General features: G+C 47.4%; 1 protein-coding gene across 1 annotated transcript in view; it reads left to right on the top strand.

The window, feature by feature from the left end:
- Positions 1 to 15,549, top strand: part of PPP3CC (protein phosphatase 3 catalytic subunit gamma) — a 63,070-nt gene that overhangs the window by 41,995 nt on the left and 5,526 nt on the right. Inside the window, exons 5-11 of the mRNA XM_063931797.1 lie at positions 684 to 829; positions 1,698 to 1,837; positions 1,916 to 1,993; positions 2,267 to 2,361; positions 5,535 to 5,660; positions 10,159 to 10,236; positions 11,732 to 11,813. Coding sequence (XP_063787867.1) covers positions 684 to 829; positions 1,698 to 1,837; positions 1,916 to 1,993; positions 2,267 to 2,361; positions 5,535 to 5,660; positions 10,159 to 10,236; positions 11,732 to 11,813 — 745 coding nt within the window. The remainder of the gene's footprint in view (positions 1 to 683; positions 830 to 1,697; positions 1,838 to 1,915; positions 1,994 to 2,266; positions 2,362 to 5,534; positions 5,661 to 10,158; positions 10,237 to 11,731; positions 11,814 to 15,549) is intronic.

The following is a 15,549-nucleotide window of genomic DNA, read 5'->3' as shown; positions in this document are numbered from 1 at the left end:
TCATGCCCAACACCCCTTCCACCCCCCCCCCCCCCGCCTCGTGCCTGAATTTTACTACATGACAAACCCATCACCCACACACACACACAAGCCTGTCTTTGTCTTAACCCCCTGTTGCCGTCCTACTCTCCATTTTTACCTCGTGCCTCCAGCATTCATTTTCATCTTATGGCCACTGTATCTGACCCACCTCATGAACACTGTGTCTGTTATCATGTCATACCTTCCCATCATATCCCCCCTTCCCCAGCCCACACACAGCCCCCTGTCTTCACCTCATGTAGTGCTCTTCTGTATTCAGTTTCATCCTTTTTTGTTCCGATCTTCATTTTCAAGCTTTGTGTATCCATAGAGTATGAAGAACAACTTTTAATGAACTTGTGCTACCCTCTTGTTAATGTCATATTACCTTTTCTATTGATAGAAGCCCTTTGGCTCCGATATTACTGTAAGAGGCAGGAAGTGTCAGAAAGCTTGGTCTGTTTAGAAGGTAGGGCAGGAGAAACCCTGCATAGACTATGATGTTGAGAAGGTATAAACGTTTGTTGATATCTTTTTGTACAATTGTGTTATCACAAAATAGTGACGTAAGCTAGAAACCTAATGATGCTTTTCTCTGTTTATGCTTTGGGGTTTCCTTACCCTCCCTGTGTTCTAATCTATGTCCTGCCCTGCGCCCACAGGTAAAATTAAGTATTCAGAGCGAGTATATGACTCCTGTATGGATGCCTTTGACTGCCTCCCGCTAGCAGCTCTGCTTAACCAGCAGTTCCTGTGTGTGCACGGGGGTCTCTCCCCTGAAATCACTTGCCTGGATGACATCAGAAAGGTGATTTCCAGTCCTCTCTTCCGTAACATGACAGAGATTTACATTTTTAGATATGTATTGGTTTAATAGATCAGTTATATTCAGTATTAAGATTTTTATATAAAGCTATAATGTCATAAATAACAAGATTGAAAGTAATGTATGAGGATAATCATAGTGCCCTCTCACTTAGCTGATCAGTCTCCATGTGGTAAGCTATTATCACTGTATTCACATTATTAGGCTTGTAGGGAGAGCCTCACATGATTCTTGACTTCTTAGAGCCCTGGGATAAACGCATTTCACTGTTTTCTCCACTTTCCACATCATCAGTTAGTTTCCTACAAGCCTTGTGGTTCCCACTTTTCATTCTCTCCAAATCCTAAGTTATATGTATTCTTAGAGGCCCTGAGTTATATTCATTGTACTGACTCCTCCACTTTCCACATCATCCTTTAGTTCCTACATTTAATTCTCGCCTCACCTCCTCAGGAAGACTCATACAGCCCCTGGGGTACATGCATTTCACTGTCTCCTCTACTTTCCACATCGTCATTGAGATAGTCTCTGCATTTATTCTCGCCTTGCCTCCTCAGACAGATTCATAGAACTCCTGAGGTACACTCATTTCGCTATCTCCACCACTTTTCATATCATCATTTAGATGGATTCTTAGAACCCTCATGGTTCCTGCTTTCCATTCTCTCCGTTTCCTCGGGAAGATTCATACAGCCCCTTAGGTACACGCATTTCACCGTCTTTTCTCCTTTTCACATAATCATTTGGACAGGTTTCTGACCACCCCCGGTGGCTTCTGCTTTTTATCCCTTTCTCATTGGTCTCACTTATATGCAAATTCACTTTCTCCCCTTTCTCCCTGCTTCATCAGTTAGATAGATTCAAGGAACCTCCGGCATTCGGTCCTATGTGTGATCTGCTCTGGTCTGACCCTGCTGAGGACTACGGTAATGAAAAGACATTAGAACACTTCACTCACAACACAGTGCGAGGATGCTCCTATTTCTACAGGTAACAATCCTGCTACTCCACGTACTGAGTGCTGTGTGCTTCATTGTACGTTACTAGTACATTGTCTATGTATTCCAGTTACCCTGCTGTCTGCGAGTTCCTGCAGAGTAATAACCTCCTGTCTGTGATCCGAGCCCATGAAGCACAGGATGCTGGGTAATATGTTTCCCCTGGCCATTGTAGAGGAAAATGTCCCATTTATTTCTGGATGATTCTGAGTACATAGGGATGGGATGGACATTAAGATGAGCAATTACTCAGGGAAACGATCTCTAGGAAGATAATTATTCAGCTGTATAGCCTTTGGTTTTTGTGTAATTTTAACACTCATTATGCAGTTAATATGTAGAGGTAAAGGGCCATGTGGAGTAACTGGATAATGCTCATTTGTTATTCTTTGCTTTTTAATGTTTCATTTTCAACCTCCAGATACCGAATGTACCGGAAAAGTCAGACAACTGGTTTCCCCTCCCTCATCACCATTTTTTCTGCACCAAATTACCTTGATGTATACAATAACAAAGGTTAGGGGGCTATTTCAGCATTACTACATTGTGTCTGCCCTTCTTTGTATGTTTATAGAGGAGACGGCTGCCTCTGCCTGTACTGTGTTTATAGGAGACTATACTGCCTCTGCCTGTACTGTGTATATAGGAGACTGGACTGCCACTGCCTGTACTGTGTATATAGGAGACTGGGCTGCCTCTGCCTGTACTGTGTATATAGGAGACTGGGCTGCCTCTGCCTGTACTGTCTATATAGGAGACTGGGCTGCCTCTGCCTGTACTTTGTATACAGGAGACTGGGCTGCCTCTGCCTGTACTGTGTATATAGGAGACTGGGCTGCCTCTGCCTGTACTGTGTATATAGGAGACTGGGCTGCCTCTGCCTGTACTGTGTATATAGGAGACTGGGCTGCCTCTGCCTGTACTGTGTGTATAGGATATTGGGCTGCCTCTACCTGGACTGTCTATATAGGAGACTCTTCTGCCTGTACTGTGTATATAGGAGACTGGACTACCTCTGCCTGTACTGTGTATATAGGAGACTGGACTGCCACTGCCTGTACTGTGTATATAGGAGACTGGGCTGCCTCTGCCTGTACTGTGTATATAGGAGACTGGGCTGCCTCTGCTTGTACTGTGTATATAGGAGACTGGGCTGCCTCTGCCTGTACTTTGTATACAGGAGACTGGGCTGCCTCTGCCTGTACTGTGTATATAGGAGACTGGGCTGCCTCTGCCTGTACTGTGTATATAGGAGACTGGGCTGCCTCTGCCTGTACTGTGTATATAGGAGACTGGGCTGCCTCTGCCTGTACTGTGTATATAGGAGACTATACTGCCTCTGCATGGTACTGTGTGTATAGGATATTGGGCTGCCTCTACCTGGACTGTGTATATAGGAGACTGGGCTGCCTCTGCCTGTACTGTGTATATAGGAGACTGGGCTGCCTCTGCCTGTACTGTGTATATAGGAGACTGGGCTGCCTCTGCCTGTACTGTGTATATAGGAGACTCGGCTGCCTCTGCCTGTACTGTGTATATAGGAGACTGGGCTGCCTCTGCCTGTACTGTGTATATAGGAGACTGGGCTGCCTCTGCCTGTACTGTGTATATAAAAGACTGGGCTGCCTCTGCCTGTACTGTGTATATAGGAGACTGGGCTGCCTCTGCCTGTACTGTGTATATAGGAGACTGGGCTGCCTCTGCCTGTACTGTGTATATAGGAGACTGGGCTGCCACTGCCTGTACTGTGTATATAGGAGACTGGGCTGCCACTGCCTGTACTGTGTATATAGGAGACTGGGCTGCCTCTGCCTGTACTGTGTATATAGGAGACTGGGCTGCCACTGCCTGTACTGTGTATATAGGAGACTGGGCTGCCTCTGCCTGTACTTTGTATACAGGAGACTGGGCTGCCTCTGCCTGTACTGTGTATATAGGAGACTGGGCTGCCTCTGCCTGTACTTTATATACAGGAGACTGGGCTGCCTCTGCCTGTACTGTGTATATAGGAGACTGGGCTGCCTCTGCCTGTACTTTGTATACAGGAGACTGGGCTGCCTCTGCCTGTACTGTGTATACAGGAGACTGGGCTGCCTCTGCCTGTACTGTGTATATAGGAGACTGGGCTGCCTCTGCCTGTACTGTGTATATAGGAGACTGGGCTGCCTCTGCCTGTACTGTGTATATAGGAGACTGGGCTGCCTCTGCCTGTACTGTGTATATAGGAGACTGGGCTGCCTCTGCCTGTACTGTGTATATAGGAGACTGGGCTGCCTCTGCCTGTACTGTGTATATAGGAGACTGGGCTGCCTCTGCCTGTACTTTGTATACAGGAGACTGGGCTGCCTCTGCCTGTACTGTGTATATAGGAGACTGGGCTGCCTCTGCCTGTACTGTGTATATAGGAGACTGGGCTGCCTCTGCCTGTACTGTGTATATAGGAGACTGGGCTGCCTCTGCCCCTGTACTGTGTATATAGGAGACTGGGCAGCCTCTGCCTGTACTGTGTATATAGGAGACTGGGCTGCCTCTGCCTGTACTGTGTATATAGGAGACTGGGCTGCCACTGCCTGTACTGTGTATATAGGAGACTGGGCTGCCACTGCCTGTACTGTGTATATAGGAGACTGGGCTACCACTGCCTGTACTGTGTATATAGGAGACTGGGCTGCCTCTGCCTGTACTGTGTATATAGGAGACTGGGCTGCCTCTGCCTGTACTGTGTATATAGGAGACTGGGCTGCCTCTGCCTGTACTGTGTATATAGGAGACTGGACTGCCTCTGCCTGTACTGTGTATATAGGAGACTGGACTGCCTCTGCCTGTACTGTGTATAGAGGAGACTGGACTGCCTCTGCCTGTACTGTGTATAGAGGAGACTGGACTGCCTCTGCCTGTACTGTGTATATAGGAGACTATACTGCCTCTGCCTGTACTGTGTATATAGGAGACTATACTGCCTCTGCATGGTACTGTGTGTATAGGATATTGGGCTGCCTCTACCAGGACTGTGTATAAAGGAGACTCTTCTGCCTGTACTTTTATATATAGGAGGCTGGGCTGCCTCTGCCTGTACTGTGTATATAGGAGACTGGGCTGCCTCTGCCTGTACTGTGTATATAGGAGACTGGGCTGCCTCTGCCTGTACTGTGTATACAGGAGACTGGGCTGCCTCTGCCTGTACTGTGTATATAGGAGACTGGGCTGCCTCTGCCTGTACTGTGTATATAGGAGACTGGGCTGCCTCTGCCTGTACTGTGTATATAGGAGACTGGGCTGCCTCTGCATGTACTGTGTGTAAAGGAGATTGTCTCTGGCTGTAGTGTGTACATATTGCAGATTATGTGTATACTGTACATGAGACTTTGCTACCTCTACCTTTATAGTGAAGATAGGAGACTGTACTGCCTCTGCCTGAAGACTGGGGTGTGTGTGTGTGTGTGTGTGTGTGTGTGTGTGTGTGTGTGTGTGTGTGTACATACTCAGTACTGTCTGTCTATGAAGATGGTACTCTGTGTGTGCATGTATTAAGCTTGTCCTGTGTGTTGCGTGTGTGTCTGGTTCTGCCTCTATATATCTACAGTATGTGGGAGCAGCTCCTAGTGCTGTGTGTGTGGCAGTCAGTACTGCAGACTTCTGCTCTGTATGTGAAACTACCGTACTTATTGCTTCCTCTATTCTCCTTACAGCCGCAGTGCTGAAGTATGAAAATAATGTGATGAACATTCGTCAGTTTAATTGCTCTCCTCACCCTTACTGGCTGCCAAACTTCATGGATGTATTCACCTGGTCCCTGCCCTTTGTAGGGGAGAAAGGTATGTGTATGTGTATGATACAGTGTATGTAACTTGGTCCATAACGCTCCATTGTGCAGGATGCTCTAGGTATACATATACAATTGTAGAAGACCGAAAACTATAATAGTGTCTCAAAAAATATATGTTGGTCTTTATTCCTAGAAAATAGTAAGTAACAAACATCAAATGAGCTTGGTAATAAAATGTTATGTATGTATTATCACCACGTTACAGTGATGAGCAACATGTTTTCAGTATACTTATAAATAACTTTTGGGTACATGTGACAAAGCAAGACTGGGTACTAACAAACAGACAAAGGGGGTGATTCAGACCTGTTCGCACGCAGGCGTTTTTTTTGCAGTGCTGCGATCAGGTAGTTGCTTCTTACAGGAGAAGGGGGTAGTTGTTGTGCAGGGGTGCGATCGCTTGTGTAGAGAGCTGCACAGCTCAGGACTTACTCAGCCGCTGCGATGATCCGGCCTGGAGCTGACGTCAGGAATCCTCCCTCCAAATGGCTGGGCACGCCTGCTTTTTTCCGGGCACTCCAAAGAAACGTTCACAGTGACCACAGTGCAGACATCACCACCCAATTACCTCCTAACCTGTGACATAGACACTGTGACTGCACTGTGCTCACTGTGACATCACCACCCAATTACTTCCTAACCTGTGACATAGACACTGTGACTGCACTGTGCTAAGTCTATGACATCACCACCCAATTACTTCCTAACCTGTGACATAGACACTGTGACTGCACTGTGCTCACTGTGACATCACCACCCAATTACCTCCTAACCTGTGACATAGACACTGTGACTGCACTGTGCTCACTGTGACATCACCACCCAATTACTTCCTAACCTGTGACATAGACACTGTGACTGCACTGTGCTAAGTCTATGACATCACCACCCAATTACTTCCTAACCTGTGACATAGACACTGTGACTGCACTGTGCTCACTGTGACATCACCACCCAATTACCTCCTAACCTGTGACATAGACACTGTGACTGCACTGTGCTCACTGTGATATCACCACCCAATTACCTCCTAACCTGTGACATAGACACTGTGACTGCACTGTGCTAAGTCTGTGACATCACCACCCAATTACCTCCTAACCTGTGACATAGACACTGTGACTGCACTGTGCTCACTGTGACATCACCACCCAATTACCTCCTAACCTGTGACATAGACACTGTGACTGCTCTGTGCTAAGTTTGTGACCTCACCACCCAATTACCTCCTAACCTGTGACATAGACACTGTGACTGCACTGTGTTCACTGTGATATCACCACCCAATTACCTCCTAACCTGTGACATAGACACTGTGACTGCACTGTGCTCATTGTGACATCACCACCCAATTACCTCCTAACCTGTGACATAGACACTGTGACTGCACTGTGCTAAGTCTGTGACATCACCACCCAATTACTTCCTAACCTGTGACATAGACACTGTGACTGCACTGTGCTCACTGTGACATCACCACCCAATTACCTTCTAACCTGTGACATAGACACTGTGACTGCACTGTGCTAAGTTTGTGACCTCACCACCCAATTACCTCCTAACCTGTGACATAGACACTGTGACTGCACTGTGTTCACTGTGATATCACCACCCAATTACTTCCTAACCTGTGACATAGACACTGTGACTGCACTGTGCTCACTGTGACATCACCACCCAATTACTTCCTAACCTGTGACATAGACACTGTGACTGCACTGTGCTCACTGTGACATCACCACCCAATTACTTCCTAACCTGTGACATAGACACTGTGACTGCACTGTGCTCACTGTGACATCACCACCCAATTACTTCCTAACCTGTGACATAGACACTGTGACTGCACTGTGCTCACTGTGACATCACCACCCAATTACTTCCTAACCTGTGACATAGACACTGTGACTGCACTGTGCTCACTGTGACATCACCACCCAATTACTTCCTAACCTGTGACATAGACACTGTGACTGCACTGTGCTCACTGTGACATCACCACCCAATTACTTCCTAACCTGTGACATAGACACTGTGACTGCACTGTGCGAAGTCTGTGACATCACCACCCAATGACCTCCTAACCTGTGACATAGACACTGTGACTGCACTGTGCTAAGTCTGTGACATCACCACCCAATTACCTCCTAACCTGTGACATACACTGTGACTGCACTGTGCTCACTGTGACATCACCACCCAATTACTTCCTAACCTGTGACATAGACACTGTGACTGCACTGTGCTCACTGTGACATCACCACCCAATTACTTCCTAACCTGTGACATAGACACTGTGTCTGCACTGTGCTCACTGTGACATCACCACCCAATTACCTCCTAACCTGTGACATAGACAATGTGACTGCACTGTGCTAAGTCTGTGACATCACCACCCAATGACCTCCTAACCTGTGACATAGACACTGTGACTGCACTGTGCTAAGTCTGTGACATCACCACCCAATTACCTCCTAACCTGTGACATACACTGTGACTGCACTGTGCTCACTGTGACATCACCACCCAATTACTTCCTAACCTGTGACATAGACACTGTGACTGCACTGTGCTCACTGTGACATCACCACCCAATTACTTCCTAACCTGTGACATAGACACTGTGTCTGCACTGTGCTCACTGTGACATCACCACCCAATTACCTCCTAACCTGTGACATAGACAATGTGACTGCACTGTGCTAAGTCTGTGACATCACCACCCAATTACCTCCTAACCTGTGACATACACTGTGACTGCACTGTGCTCACTGTGACATCACCACCCAATTACTTCCTAACCTGTGACATAGACACTGTGACTGCACTGTGCTCACTGTGACATCACCACCCAATTACTTCCTAACCTGTGACATAGACACTGTGACTGCACTGTGCTCACTGTGACATCACCACCCAATTACTTCCTAACCTGTGACATAGACACTGTGTCTGCACTGTGCTCACTGTGACATCACCACCCAATTACCTCCTAACCTGTGACATAGACACTATGACTGCACTGTGCTCACTGTGACATCACCACCCAATTACTTCCTAACCTGTGACATAGACACTGTGTCTGCACTGTGCTCACTGTGATATCACCACCCAATTACCTCCTAACCTGTGACATAGACAATGTGACTGCACTGTGCTAAGTCTGTGACATCACCACCCAATTACCTCCTAACCTGTGACATAGACACTGTGTCTGCACTGTGCTCACTGTGACATCACCACCCAATTACTTCCTAACCTGTGACATAGACACTGTGACTGCACTGTGCTAAGTCTGTGACATCACCACCCAATTACTTCCTAACTTGTGACATAGACACTGTGTCTGCACTGTGCTCACTGTGACATCACCACCCTATTACCTCCTAACCTGTGACATAGACACTGTGTCTGCACTGTGCTCACTGTGACATCACCACCCAATTACTTCCTAACCTGTGACATAGACACTGTAGGATTCATTCAGAGATTTGGGTGGTCTGTGCACTTGCTGCAGTGCGCGTGCATGACCTTACATGTTGCGGCTGCATCCCGGAAGGATGCGGCTGCTATGTGATTGACACAGCGGAGTGTTCACGGGGCGGAGACACAGTGCTGGAGGGGCGTAGCGGGCCGAACGGGGGAATACCGGGAGTGTTTTCGAGGCGGCTGCGTGGCACACACCAAAAATGGGGGCGGACCACCTGACAGTGCGCCGGGGTCAACCTTAATTCGATGCGCATCGGGAGGCAGCCTGTCACGCATGCTGGGTGGCCTTGCTCTGTGCTGGGTGGCCCCCAGCATGTGAGGAGATGGCGGCAGATCGGGCTGCGTATGCAGGGATCTGTGTCCATCTCTGAATTAGATCCTGTGACTGCACTGTGCTCACTGTGACATCACCACCCAATTACTGCGTCTGCACTGTGCCATGTCTGTGACATCACCAGTGAATCTTACCTGCTACATGGACACTGTGACTGTATGGTGCTCAGTGTGACATCACCACCCAATTCCTTCCTAACCTGTTACAACACTGTGACCGGATGATGATGTAACAAAGCGAGTACAGTGAAATCATAAACTGGCCTGCTACGTACTGTATATTGTGCTGTGTGCTCACTAAGGTCTAAACTATGGCGCTTCTGCTGAAGTGGGTCACATGACCATCACTAGCTCATTACATTACAAGGATACCCCGAGCGTGTGTGATTCAGACATGTAATAGCTATATTAGAAGTCTCGTAGCAGTAACTTGTACATTAACGTACAAGGACGCAGGCTAACTGCTTCTAGTGGACAGACCTTAAATATCATGTTAATCTATCCATCTCTCCCTAATATATAGATTGTACCAGTTTTCCTGAATATTATGATAATTTTAAATTATTATAGATACACCTATGTGTGTGTGTGTGTGTGTGTATGTATGTATGTATGTATGTATGTATGTATGTATGTATGTGTGACCTTGCCGTCTCTCTCTCCAGTTACAGAGATGCTGGTTAATATTCTCAGTATATGCTCGGATGATGAGCTGATCACAGATGGAGAGGACACACTGGAAAGTGAGTTATCCTTTTCCCATTTTGACATCTTATAATTAAGACTGTACAGAACCTTCCTATAAGCTGTCTTTATTATTGTGGTTGGAAATTGGCCACCTGTATCTGCCAAAAGAATCAAAGACAAGAGTTTCTCAGCCTCATGGTGATAAGTAACACAGATTCACCAGTCTGGGTTCCCCTTATCCTCTACAGGGGTCATAAACCTTGTTCTGCTGCAGAGTGCTGACAGCAGGACAAATGTCAGAGCCCATTTATGCTGTAAGAGCATGGGGTAGCACACGAAGGTGGCATACAGGGGTACTCTCATTCTGATAGGAGGTGGTGGTATGATTCTGGCATCTGTTGATAAATACAGATTAGGTTCAAGAATGAAAATTGAATAATTGAAACACGTTCTTGGAGGTGCTATCAGGCATCACCTTATACTTTCTGTGGCAAACCGTGGACACATCCAGGAGCATTTATGTGGAAACACAGATTTATAGACACAATCCTACCAACAGCCCAGTGTTCTATCTAAAGGGTAGAGGTACTGAAAAGTGAGTTTTGCCTGTTTAGAATCTTTATGTTAGAACAACCACCTACTGTACAAAGTACTTAATATTGGCAAATGTCTGACAATAGAGAAATGGCCTGCTGCTGCCACTTGTGTTTCCCCAGTTACATACATTATTATTATAGAGTGGCGTTAGCCTTCAAGATTCACACAAGCAATATATTAAGGAAACAAATGTAATGGAGCAAGGGCGTAGCAGCCAGAGGTGCAGGCAGAGCAGCTTCTATGGGGCCCAGAGCCGAGAGGAGCCACCTTCCCTGTCACAGTTACATGTGTTATATACAAGGGTGTAGCTACCATAAGTGCAGGCAGTGCAGCTGCTCTGGGGCCCAGAGCTGAGAGGAGCCACCTTCCCTGTCACAGTTACATGTGTTATATACAAGGGTGTAGCTACCATAAGTGCAGGCAGTGCAGCTGCTCTGGGGCCCAGAGCTGAGAGGAGCCACCTTCCCTGTCACAGTTACATGTGTTATATACAAGGGTGTAGCTACCATAAGTGCAGGCAGTGCAGCTGCTCTGGGGCCCAGAGCTGAGAGGAGCCACCTTCCCTGTCACAGTTACATGTGTTATATACAAGGGTGTAGCTACCATAAGTGCAGGCAGTGCAGCTGCTATGGGGCCCAGAGCTGAGAGGAGCCCACCTTCCCTGTCAGAGTTACATGTGTTATATGGAGGGCTGGGTCCTGCAGTGATTATTAGTACCATCATTTGTATGATTCCAGCATGTGCACCCGGCTGTGCGTGTAATCCTGTGAATGGTTGCTCCTGATTACTATGCATGTCCAGCTATGAAGCACAAGGCGGTCACATACCTGCGTTAGACACACATGTATGTGCTGCGCATCCTGTTTTTGTAGTTAAGTTGCACTTTCTGTATCGCCTGTCCGTTTTCTTTCTTTCTTCATGTAATTGGTAACATCGCCTTCTGTTCCCTTTAAGGTGGCGCTACTGTGCGCAAAGAGATTATTCGGAACAAGATCCGAGCGATCGGGAAGATGGCCCGAGTCTTCTCCGTACTCAGGTGATGTTGCAAAACATAGTACATCGGCTTCTTACACACAGTGCGCTTGATTCAAAACTGTCGCAAATTCTGTTGTGAACGCAATTCCGTACGTAGCAGTTCTGTGAAAATAGGCTGGTACGGAGTCTGTGCCAGACGGCGTCTCTAATCTACCGCTTATGTACAAAAGACGCATCATCAGCAACATCGGTCAATGACTGTCGGAACTATTCGTACACCGCAGAGTCAGACCCAGTGTCTTACTACACACCCCAGAGTACATCAGCATTGTGTACTCCTCTGAGTCAGGCCCAGTGTCTTACTACACACCCCAGAGTACATCAGCATTGTGTACTCCTCTGAGTCAGGTCCTATGTCTTACTACACACCCCAGAGTACATCAGCATTGTGTACTCCTCTGAGTCAGGTCCTATGTCTTACTACACACCCCAGAGTACATCAGCATTGTGTACTCCTCTGAGTCAGGTCCTATGTCTTACTACACACCCCAGAGTACATCAGCATTGTGTACTCCTCTGAGTCAGGTCCTATGTCTTACTACACACCCCAGAGTACATCAGCATTGTGTACTCCTCTGAGTCAGGTCCTATGTCTTACTACACACCCCAGAGTACATCAGCATTGTGTACTCCTCTGAGTCAGGTCCTATGTCTTACTACACACCCCAGAGTACAGCAGCATTGTGTACTCCTCTGAGTCAGGTCCTATGACTTACTACACACCCCAGAGTACATCAGCATTGTGTACTCCTCTGAGTCAGACCCAGTGTCTTACTACACACCCCAGAGTACATCAGCATTGTGTACTCCTCTGAGTCAGGCCCAGTGTCTTACTACACACCCCAGAGTACATCAGCATTGTGTACTCCTCTGAGTCAGGCCCAGTGTCTTACTACACACCCCAGAGTACAGCAGCATTGTGTACTCCTCTGAGTCAGGTCCTATGACTTACTACACACCCCACATTACATCAGCATTGTGTACTCCTCTGAGTCAGGCCCAGTGTCTTACTACACACCCCAGAGTACATCAGCATTGTGTACTCCTCTGAGTCAGGCCCAGTGTCTTACTACACACCCCAGAGTACATCAGCATTGTGTACTCCTCTGAGTCAGGCCCAGTGTCTTACTACACACCCCAGAGTACATCAGCATTGTGTACTCCTCTGAGTCAGGTCCTATGTCTTACTACACACCCCAGAGTACATCAGCATTGTGTACTCCTCTGAGTCAGGCCCAGTGTCTTACTACACACCCCAGAGTACATCAGCATTGTGTACTCCTCTGAGTCAGGTCCTATGTCTTACTACACACCCCAGAGTACAGCAGCATTGTGTACTCCTCTGAGTCAGGTCCTATGACTTACTACACACCCCACATTACATCAGCATTGTGTACTCCTCTGAGTCAGACCCAGTGTCTTACTACACACCCCAGAGTACATCAGCATTGTGTACACCTCTGAGTCAGACCCAGTGTCTTACTACACACCCCAGAGTACATCAGCATTGTGTACTCCTCTGAGTCAGGTCCTATGTCTTACTACACACCCCAGAGTACAGCAGCATTGTGTACACCTCTGAGTCAGACCCAGTGTCTTACTACACACCCCAGAGTACATCAGCATTGTGTACTCCTCTGAGTCAGGCCCAGTGTCTTACTACACACCCCAGAGTACATCAGCATTGTGTACACCTCTGAGTCAGACCCAGTGTCTTACTACACACCCCAGAGTACATCAGCATTGTGTACTCCTCTGAGTCAGGCCCAGTGTTTTACTACACACCCCAGAGTACATCAGCATTGTGTACTCCTCTGAGTCAGGTCCTATGTCTTACTACACACCCCAGAGTACATCAGCATTGTGTACACCTCTGAGTCAGACCCAGTGTCTTACTACACACCCCACATTACATCAGAATTGTGTACTCCTCTGAGTCAGGTCCTATGTCTTACTACACACCCCAGAGTACATCAGCATTGTGTACACCTCTGAGTCAGACCCAGTGTTTTACTACACACCCCAGAGTACATCAGCATTGTGTACTCCTCTGAGTCAGGTCCTATGTCTTACTACACACCCCAGAGTACATCAGCATTGTGTACACCTCTGAGTCAGACCCAGTGTCTTACTACACACCCCAGAGTACATCAGCATTGTGTACTCCTCTGAGTCAGGCCCAGTGTTTTACTACACACCCCAGAGTACATCAGCATTGTGTACTCCTCTGAGTCAGGTCCTATGTCTTACTACACACCCCAGAGTACATCAGCATTGTGTACACCTCTGAGTCAGACCCAGTGTCTTACTACACACCCCACATTACATCAGAATTGTGTACTCCTCTGAGTCAGGTCCTATGTCTTACTACACACCCCAGAGTACATCAGCATTGTGTACACCTCTGAGTCAGACCCAGTGTCTTACTACACACCCCACATTACATCAGAATTGTGTACTCTTCTGAGTCAGGTCCTATGTCTTACTACACACCCCAGAGTACATCAGCATTGTGTACTCCTCTGAGTCAGGTCCTATGTCTTACTACACACCCCAGAGTACATCAGCATTGTGTACTCCTCTGAGTCAGGTCCTATGTCTTACTACACACCCCAGAGTACAGCAGCATTGTGTACTCCTCTGAGTCAGGTCCTATGACTTACTACACACCCCACATTACATCAGCATTGTGTACTCCTCTGAGTCAGGCCCAGTGTCTTACTACACACCCCAGAGTACATCAGCATTTTGTACTCCTCTGAGTCAGGCCCAGTGTCTTACTACACACCCCAGAGTACATCAGCATTGTGTACTCCTCTGAGTCAGACCCAGTGTCTTACTACACACCCCAGAGTACATCAGCATTGTGTACACCTCTGAGTCAGACCCAGTGTCTTACTACACACCCCAGAGTACATCAGCATTGTGTACTCCTCTGAGTCAGGCCCAGTGTCTTACTACACACCCCAGAGTACATCAGCATTGTGTACACATCTGAGTCAGGCCCAGTGTTTTACTACACACCCCAGAGTACATCAGCATTGTGTACTCCTCTGAGTCAGGTCCTATGTCTTACTACACACCCCAGAGTACATCAGCATTGTGTACACCTCTGAGTCAGACCCAGTGTCTTACTACACACCCCACATTACATCAGAATTGTGTACTCCTCTGAGTCAGGTCCTATGTCTTACTACACACCCCAGAGTACATCAGCATTGTGTACACCTCTGAGTCAGACCCAGTGTCTTACTACACACCCCACATTACATCAGAATTGTGTACTCCTCTGAGTCAGGTCCTATGTCTTACTACACACCCCAGAGTACATCAGCATTGTGTACTCCTCTGAGTCAGGCCCAGTGTCTTACTACACACCCCAGAGTACATCAGCATTGTGTACTCCTCTGAGTCAGGTCCTATGTCTTACTACACACCCCAGAGTACAGCAGCATTGTGTACTCCTCTGAGTCAGGCCCAGTGTCTTACTACACACCCCAGAGTACATCAGCATTGTGTACTCCTCTGAGTCAGGCCCAGTGTCTTACTACACACCCCAGAGTACATCAGCATTGTGTACTCCTCTGAGTCAGGCCCAGTGTCTTACTACACACCCCAGAGTACATCAGCATTGTGTACACCTCTGAGTCAGACCCAGTGTCTTACTACACACCCCAGAGTACATCAGCATTGTGTACTCCTCTGAGTCAGGCCCAGTGTCTTACTACACACCCCAG

This window comes from Pseudophryne corroboree, chromosome 6, assembly GCF_028390025.1.
Source record: "Pseudophryne corroboree isolate aPseCor3 chromosome 6, aPseCor3.hap2, whole genome shotgun sequence".
In the NCBI taxonomy this organism is placed as follows: Eukaryota; Metazoa; Chordata; class Amphibia; order Anura; family Myobatrachidae; genus Pseudophryne; species Pseudophryne corroboree.
This window is presented reverse-complemented; position numbering and strand designations above follow the sequence as displayed.